This window comes from Blastomyces gilchristii (genome assembly GCF_000003855.2).
Source record: "Blastomyces gilchristii SLH14081 genomic scaffold supercont1.10, whole genome shotgun sequence".
Taxonomy (NCBI): domain Eukaryota; kingdom Fungi; phylum Ascomycota; class Eurotiomycetes; order Onygenales; family Ajellomycetaceae; genus Blastomyces; species Blastomyces gilchristii.
Genome location: NW_003101673.1, coordinates 1,354,755 through 1,363,186, shown reverse-complemented (window position 1 = coordinate 1,363,186; position 8,432 = coordinate 1,354,755). Strand labels below are relative to the sequence as shown.

At 44.9% G+C, this 8,432-nt stretch overlaps 6 protein-coding genes across 6 annotated transcripts; 2 read left to right on the top strand and 4 right to left on the bottom strand.

Annotated features, from left to right (window-relative positions):
* The first annotated feature begins 914 nt into the window (after positions 1–914).
* Positions 915–3,092, top strand: BDBG_05254 (uncharacterized protein). Its single transcript, XM_002624439.2, has one exon. It carries the CDS (start codon positions 1,106–1,108, stop codon positions 2,234–2,236), a length of 1,131 nt encoding a protein of 376 aa, XP_002624485.1. The 5' UTR covers positions 915–1,105; the 3' UTR covers positions 2,237–3,092.
* Positions 3,093–3,405: 313 nt separating this feature from the next.
* Positions 3,406–3,936, bottom strand: BDBG_17229 (uncharacterized protein; the record flags this gene model as incomplete). Its single annotated transcript, XM_031725000.1, has 2 exons — positions 3,406–3,729; positions 3,892–3,936. The coding sequence occupies 2 exons, from the start codon at positions 3,934–3,936 to the stop codon at positions 3,406–3,408; spliced, it is 369 nt and encodes a 122-aa protein (XP_031578848.1).
* Positions 3,937–4,786: 850 nt separating this feature from the next.
* Positions 4,787–5,488, bottom strand: BDBG_05253 (uncharacterized protein; the record flags this gene model as incomplete). The annotated part of the gene is made up of 1 exon (XM_002624438.1): positions 4,787–5,488. The coding sequence occupies one exon, from the start codon at positions 5,486–5,488 to the stop codon at positions 4,787–4,789; it is 702 nt and encodes a 233-aa protein (XP_002624484.1).
* Positions 5,489–5,887: 399 nt separating this feature from the next.
* BDBG_17228 (uncharacterized protein) lies at positions 5,888–6,727 on the top strand. The gene has a single exon (XM_031724999.1). The coding sequence runs from the start codon at positions 6,300–6,302 to the stop codon at positions 6,648–6,650; it is 351 nt and encodes a 116-aa protein (XP_031578847.1). The 5' UTR covers positions 5,888–6,299; the 3' UTR covers positions 6,651–6,727.
* Positions 6,728–7,072: 345 nt separating this feature from the next.
* Positions 7,073–7,850, bottom strand: BDBG_17227 (uncharacterized protein; the record flags this gene model as incomplete). Its single annotated transcript, XM_002624437.2, has 3 exons — positions 7,073–7,129; positions 7,186–7,683; positions 7,734–7,850. 3 exons carry the CDS (start codon positions 7,848–7,850, stop codon positions 7,073–7,075), a joined length of 672 nt encoding a protein of 223 aa, XP_002624483.2.
* Positions 7,851–7,852: 2 nt separating this feature from the next.
* BDBG_17226 (uncharacterized protein) lies at positions 7,853–8,176 on the bottom strand (the record flags this gene model as incomplete). Its single annotated transcript, XM_031724998.1, has 2 exons — positions 7,853–8,055; positions 8,170–8,176. 2 exons carry the CDS (start codon positions 8,174–8,176, stop codon positions 7,853–7,855), a joined length of 210 nt encoding a protein of 69 aa, XP_031578846.1.
* Positions 8,177–8,432: the final 256 nt, after the last annotated feature.

The window sequence follows — 8,432 nt, the reverse complement described above, 5'->3', positions numbered from 1 at the left end:
CAGTCATAATAAGTAGTTGCTGACTGACTGAGCTTGAAATGTAAGAATAAGTGCTCACAGATGATTATTCAGATGTTTACAGCTTAATGTAATATGTACTGTTAACTACTAGAAGTATTCATGATAGAAAGATAAAATATAGAGATTAAATGTATAATAGTATTCAAGCTGAGTTATGAATAGTATTCATGAACTTCAGTCTATATAGTTGTGTGTAGTCAAGGACTGCTAGCTCTATTGATTATGCAAGAGATAGAAATAGAGATAAAGAATCTGTGAGAAGCGGGATTTCTTACATTGAAAGAGAAGTATAATTTAAATTAATTAAATATAAAATTCTTATTCTCAACTGAGATAGAAATTAAATACTTAATAGACTTTCTATCAGAAACTCAAGCAGTTATAAGAAAATAACTGAATTCAGAAATATCTGAATATGAAGAGATGAAAATTAATTAGATATAATCTATTAAAATAATTATATACTATTTTTTAATAATTTTATTTTATTATAGTCTCTTTTTACTTTATCTTTTCTTTTCTATTCTTTTTTATCTACTTATTTAATATATCTATCTTTAAGACTTTATTCTCTTTTCTTTTGTCATGATATTTTCAAATGATTTCAAAGTATTAGAAGATGTTAAAATTAAAATACTGTAATTTATAAAGAGTTTTTATATTCTGAGCTGAAATTTTCTGATTTTACATATTTAAAATTGATAAATGTATAATAGTTGATGTTATAGATATTAGAAAAACCCTGAGAACTAAAAGTTCTCAGGTAGATGTCATAGTCTCTGACTGCATACATCTATAATTGAAGAATAATAATAATAATAGACGTTCCAACAAACTAGTGAGGTCTGCTTACATAACGAGGCCGCGTGGCTTACTTATACGAACTTTTCTCAGGACAAAATAGGCAAAATAGAACCAGAAAACTTGGAGCTTCTCTCTCTCTCTCTCATCATCAAGATTATCTGAGAAGGTATCTGAAAACTTTGCCGATGCAGATGCACATAAACTCAAGGAAAAGCTGGTTATAATTCAGATATTTTGATTACTTAAACTCACCTCAAAGCCCCCTTCAACAAACTTGAAAATGGGACAGGATTTTTGCCTCATTGCACCTCGTCGTCGCGAAAAGCTAAGTTGGAATTGCAGACCTGGTGAGGACCTGTTCAATGGATCTGCATCCTCTCTTGTTTCCCTTTTTGCGACACCCATTATCCCCCAATCTTATGACGGGAAGAACAGTCACAGAACAGTCCTACCCAACCCAGGGAAAACTATTCCTCAGAAAAGGCGACTTGAGCCAGACTGTCTTCCTGTTATTATGCCATTGACCCGTGCTCCGGCGTGCACAACTGAATCTGGATCTATCCTCATTCAGCTTCCCACCGAGATCCATTACCATATTCTCAACTTCTTGGACGTGGAAGATGTCTTTCTTTGTGGTCTTAGCTGTCGGAGGCTATGGACCCTCGTGAGACCGGTAATCGCAAAACATTTTTCCGGCTACTTGGGTGTTTGGGCGGGAATTCCAGTCATTTGTGTGGGTCAGGACAGCGGATCCGGTGGCAATGCCCAGCATCCTGACGGCATGCTGTCCTCAAACGAATTGAATGAATTGGATGAGGGCCTGGAATTTGAAGAATTAGAGATCGAGCTGGGCGACAAACTGGCGGAGGAGCTGGCTGGTAAACCTGTCAATTTGTATGACATTGCTGACGCTCGATACACCGGCATCACTGAAGTCACATCGAGTTTTCCGCACGATCTATTCGGCCTCGCCCTCGATCTTCGCCACAAACACCCTAGTCCGATAGATATAGTTCAAGTGGCACATCCAACGCCACAGAGTTACTATCCATGCAATGAGGAATGGGTTCTCAGAAATCTGACAACGCATGAGTTTGTTCGACCCTCAGCAGTTGCATTAGATGAGAAGTACATTAAAGGCCCGTTTATCGATACACTAGGGTACGGTGAAGTTATCCTCTATAAGACTTGCTGGTCAACATCCGATTATTCATTGATTCAGGGAAAAGAGATGCATCGAGGGGTTTGGGCTGGCCACGCACTCGATATAGTCACCGCGACCCACTTAAATGGCGATGCTTCATGGAAAGATATTAGTGATGAGATTGCACAAGAGATCTCGGAAATTTGGGAAGAGGTCTATGGGGAAAACTGGAAAACTGATCTGGTCAAGGAACGGCGCCGCTGGTAACCTATTTTCACCCTCGCCTGTGATTTTGGATGCTGTATTTTTAAGAAGACGCGGTTCAGCATTCAGCTACAGTAAAAGATATGAATGAGGGGATATGCACAGGGTCTACGTTACATCATCAGTAGATGTCCGCGGATCTGATCCCGGGCTGCCGAGTGGAAGGACGAAAGGCCTTCGCTGACTACTCTGACGGGCTACAGGCGTTTTATGCAAGAAAGGAGATCGCGCAGGGATGGTGGACCGTACTCTTATTTCTTTCTCAGTCTCTTTTACTTCTTTGCGTCAAGTCTTGACATCAATAGAATCTAAATCTCGTTATTAACTGATTATACCTAAGGAATCCTCACAGGAACTATCATCACCTAGTTATGCCAGATAAGAGACTAAGAAATAAACTATGAGAGGTCTCTATCATCAACTCTTTGAGTTCTCAAATCCTCTACCCTACACTCGATCAAATCCAGACCTAAATCATCATCGAATTTCCCTACCATCCACTCAAACTAGCGCCTAGTGTCAGTATAAAAGAAAGGAAGCAGGGGAGAGGAAAGGAAGAGCTCCACGATCAAGATATGATTTTGCAGCATGTAATAATATTCCTCTCTGCTTGAAAAGAGGGTGTTGTGATTCTATAACTATGATATTAATTAGCGTTACATAACTGTCCCTTGATCCATATTATATTATCCTTTCCATTGCTCAAACTACAGTAAAGCCTGTTTTCGATAAGCAAATCTTAGTTCGTCTCATAGGATCACACAGTGACAATATACAGGACTCAATGCATGACCCAATACATGATATTATTATCAGTAGGTATATGAATTAAAAGAAAGTTATATACCAGAATGCAACCTATACTACCCGCCGCATGCAATGCTCTGTTCAGCTCTCTCGAGTAATAACTTTCCCTTGAGTAATGTACAGCTTAGTATCATCTCCTACGGCTAACGACATTGCATCCCTTCAAAAATACCATCTGACCCTTGCCTAGGATCATTGTAACGCGGTTTTCTAGGACGCTCTCAAAATCCATAGCTGGATCAAGAATTGGTGAAGATGGATGTAGTCCACAGGGGCTATAAGGCTTGCTGCGAGTTTCTCAGCAATCTTGCCCAGGCAGCTGAGTAGGCTGACTACCCTCTAGGCATTAGCCTGTCGGGCATTTCTCAGTAGTATACGCCTGGCAACCTTCCAGGCGTCCGCGTGAGCTCCCAGGCGGAAGCATTGCCTGGCAATGGCCACCAGGCACTCCGAGTCAAAACCCCAGAGCCGCTGAAGACCCTTAAAATTGAGCCTGTCATTCCTGGGGCCTTCTTAGTGCTCTGACCAAACAGAGCCTTATCAACCCGCTCTGGTGTTATTAGGGCATGAGCTTGTACCCCCGGTAGCTGCCTAGGGACTCCATCGCCGGGGGTATTCAGGAAGGCTAAGCCCCTAATACGGGCTTCTTTGTTGGTGACGGTGGTGGTTGGGCTGGCTGAATTGGGTCCCTGGAGCGCTGAGTGGCATCCCCAGCTGATGGCTTGGTATAACGTAGGGCCATCCAGCAGCGGTCAGGATCCGGGGCTGAGGATCCCATTGAAGAATCACCCCAAGAAAGCCTCCCATCATGTGCGTTTGGTAGTCTATATGGATTTTCTAGCTCGTCGTACCTCAATGATATGATCGATATCAGCCTGCTTTGCTTCAAGCAACATGCCCTCTCCCCATGGCGTGTATGCTGGTGTGCCGGGTAAGGTTGTTCGTCACCGGATTGACTTGGTAGTCTCATGGAATCCAACCTCAGAGGTTGGGTCAACCTTCCGTCTGGTATACCTGTAGAATCTTTGTCCTTCTCTTTATCCTGCACAAAGCAATGTTGAGAAGGTTGGTTTCCCTTCTAAAGCCCTGCTATTCTAAGCTGTAATCGAGCCAGTTCAAGCTGCATGGCAAGCTTTGACTGGTGCTCCAGGGTCGTACTGTCCTCAGTATCCCCATTGCCTGTTGTGAAGGACTCGCTGCCGTCTGTTTAGTCATTCAGGGTTGTTCGGGGGTTGGGAATATTCCCGCTCTGTCTTCTCCCTGGCCACATGGCTCAGGGGTTCAGTGCTTCATTTGTGAGTTGTTTTGATGGTCTACACCAGGCAGGTCAATTCCACGTCCTGTACGCATGGTTCAGTAGGCTTCCTATATATCCTACAGGTCTTCCAGTTGCAATGTTCGCCCGGCGGATGGTTATCACTCTTGGGATCTTAGGGGAGGTCTTGGGCTCTGAACGCCTAAAGATAAGCCTCCGGTCCTCCTTATTCCCCCCCTTAGCAGGCTTAAGATCAGCAGGCCTGCCAGTGTCTGACTGAGCACCTCCAGACGCCTTCTTGGAGGCCCGGTGCTTATTACTATCTCTCTTCCAGTCACTCTGCTATCGCTATGTCTGCCCATCTAGGCTGCACTGAGAGGAGCCCTGGGGGTGGTCCTGACACCCGTAGTTTGGGGGGGTACAGCTCCGCTGAGCCCTGCGCTAGCGGCTCCGCTTGGTGGTCTGTGCATTGTCTTGGCGCGCAGCCCGTCCTAGGCGAGAAGACGCCATTGGGGGTGCTGCGGGCGCCTGGGGGGTTTTCGCTGCTCAGAAGGGAGGTCTCGGGGGTCAAAGAGGGCCAGCTTGGCCTCTAGAGCTTCCAACTGAGTGTTGGCTTGAGTTTCAAAGGCTGAGAGGCGCCCCTCAAGGGCTTCCATGGATGTACCAATCTCGCTTCTAAGGACTTCGAATTCCGCTCTCAGAGCCTGCTCTAGGCCTGAGGCATATGACTTGAGGTTGGCTTTAATTTCCTCTCTGAAGGGGGTGAGAAGTTTCCCTCTGAGGCTTCCAGGGACTTCATAGGGTTTCCAGGGCGTGTGCCTCTTTCTGGGCTTCATGAGCACCCGGGAAGGCGCCACGGTGGTGCCCGTGCGGAGCCCAGCTTCAAGCTCCATTGAGGGAGTGGTCAGTTGCCCCTGTAGAGTTCCTGGGCTCTCGGTGCCAGGCAAGGGGGTTCCGGTGGTCGTTGGTGGTGTAGCAGGCCTGGGGGTGCCTGTGTGAGGGCTTCGCCAGCCACACTGGGCATCATGCCCACGCCCCCGAAGGCTAGGGGGGATATTCATTCTGTACCTCCGTGACATGGAGCTGCGCCCCTTTACTTCCTTTCCCCAAGGTTCATGCAACTTGATCATCCGTTTTCGATTGTTCGAGGCTGGCGATGGTGGTTGTGATCGTGATGCTCTCTTGGCCTGCATCTGGAGTGAAAACCTGGAGAATCTGGTTTTCTCAACTCTTCTTTTTAAACCATTTACTTTTCTCCCTTCCACGTATTTTTAGCAATTCATTTATTATTATTTCACAGCCATTACAATCATGAACAAGAACCAATTATTTGCCCAGGTGGGCGGCGAATCATTACAACAGAGAAACAACACAGCGATGCTAGAGATGTGACTGCGACATTGCACCCAGCTCAGTCGCCAAATTACCACCATGTAGAGCCGAACCCTTGAGGAATTATATTCAACATCTATGACGTTGCGGACGAACCTCTTGTATCAACTCATTACTATTTTTAAAATTCACCATATATCTCTTTATATAATAATTATTATTATTTAAATTGTGGTGGGAATCCGCCCCTTCTTCATATGGAGGAGTGCTTCCGCCCTTTCTTCACTTGGAGCTCTCGCTCCACCCCTGCTCCTTCTTCTGCTATTCCCGCGAATGCTCCTTCCACTTGGCCACTGTTATTGTAAACACGTACACGTGTACTCTGTATATATATATATCTATATATAAAGGCGTTCGCCCCCTATCTTTTAGAAGAATAGACATGGAGTCACATGAATATATATCCTTTTCGCTATAGGCATCTGGGCGTACACCACATAAATTCTCTATTAAATTCTTTATAGAATAATATATATTTTATATTATAACATGCCATGTTATTTTTCCCAGGAAGGGCCCAGTCATGGCTAGCTCTACTCTTGGGGGAATAATCCCCATTCTCTATTTTTCAGAAAGAGCGTGCCCCAGCTTCCCCTATTCTTTAGAAAGAACATGGCTCAGTCATGGCCAGCTTTATATCTCCTATTCTTCACAGAGGCATGGGCCAGCATCCTCCATTCCTCGACAGGGCAGCCCGCCATATTTTCATGGAGGGAAACGCCAGCATCCCTCTATTTCTTCCCCGAGACATATATTAGCCATGTAGGGCCACTGCCACTCTTTTCGTGCTGGACAGTGAGAATCGTGAGTCAATCATGCCTATTTTATGTGAAAAGTTTGATTACACCATCTTCTGAGACCATGAGACAATGTGCTGGCACAGAGCTTACTTCTGGAACATCATCACTAGACTCTAGATCCCCCAGTCAAAACAAGTTACAGATGTTCCATCCATCCTCGTAGGAATGATAGCAAACAAAGCATCTGCATTGAGTGTTTCTGGCATGTACATAGACAAACAATTCATAAACTGCTAGTCCTCCACTCTCTTGTTCCTCTTTCCATAATTTGCTCACCATTAGCACAGTGTGAAATGGTTCAGGAGGGTTTTTGATCATGTCCTGCCTCACATAGACTATCCATGTTAGTCACCACATTATCCTCGCCATCAGATGTTCCACCAGCGTGTCCATCGGTCCCTTCTCATAACGATACACAAGTGATAAATGTGGTGGATAGTCATTCAGTCGTGCCGTAGGGCCGTGCCAGTGTACTATAAAATGTTACTGGAAGGACTATGTGGCATGAACGAGACTCCTGTTGTCGGGACCAAACTGATGAGGGTGGGCTTTTTCGTTATTCACGCGTGACACGGTTGGATTCGATCAAGTGCAGTAGAAAAGGTATGCTTCATCAAGTTTCCCTTTTGCACAATCGGCTTGCTGCAGTAGAGATAATGAGATTAAGAATGGATGTGTGTTGGGTGCGGAGCACTTACTAAACAGTCCCGGAAGCCAAGCACTATCTCCTCCTCCTCGTCCAAAAGCCGTTTTTGTTCGTCAGTGACTGGAATGTTGTAGGTCTCTGCTCGATCAAAATCTATCCAAACAACTCTTTCTGAATCGTCTTTGACAACCATCATGTTCCTAGGTTTTGGATCCCTGTGCCGTACTCCTGCCCCATGAATCTCCTGTAGGCCTTTGATAAAGTTGTCCATTCGTTTCTGTGAGTAGTTGTGCAGATGAATCATTTCAAGATTCGGTATGTACTCCAGAAAGATAGCGCTGGGAAGGTATTTATCATGAAGGAACATTTTCAGGTGAGGTTGAAACGGTTGCGGGTCGAACTTCTCCATCATTCCAATGAAATGAGGGACGACTCCACGTCCACACAGCCCTCGCTCCTTTAGTCGTTGATAGGCGGCGGACTCAAGCACATGGATATCCAACTCACGATCTTTTGGCTCGTAGTACCGTCGTGGCCCTCGACCGTGATGCTGTCACCATCAGCATCAGCACGCAGGGATATATGGAGGATCTGACTTACCACCTTCATGACACATATACGGCCACGAACCATGACAAGGAATATCACGGAATAATCGGAAGCAAAAAGCTTTTCCTTGAAAATAATTTCGGAAGATTTGATATTGTTAAACTCCATCATTACCCAGTATCGCCAAGCACTGACCCAGGCCAACTGGTAATTCTCAACACGGTTTTCTTCTTACAGATCGTGAATTGGTCGTCTTCCAAAGAGTGGATGACAACGGCAATCTTGAGCTTGTTCCACCCATTCCATTCGCATCCAGAGGTACCGCTGAACACCCCAGGATGCAGGATGGACAACGGTGGTTGGCACTTTAATCCTGCGGGATAGTTAGTTCTGGAAGCCACTAGTTACACCAAAATAGGTTGCTGCGAGAACCTTGAACCTTCTTTTGGTGGCACGGGTAGAATTCAATTTTACATATATAACTTACCTTTCATCTTTCAACTTATGGTAGAGTTGACAACGCCATCTTTTCCCTCTATGATTTCAAGGAACAATTTTATTGCAATTTTTACAAGTGGTAACTGATGGTCCTTTTTTCACTGGACCTGGTTGAAGGATTCTTTGCAGAGTGAAAACTTTACTAGGAAAACTGATATTTGATCCATATGGATTTGCTATTTCTGGTCTAGTGCTCTGAGATCTCTCTCTAACAAGGAAAGCTCCTCTAGCAATTTCCTTGAATGGTATGTA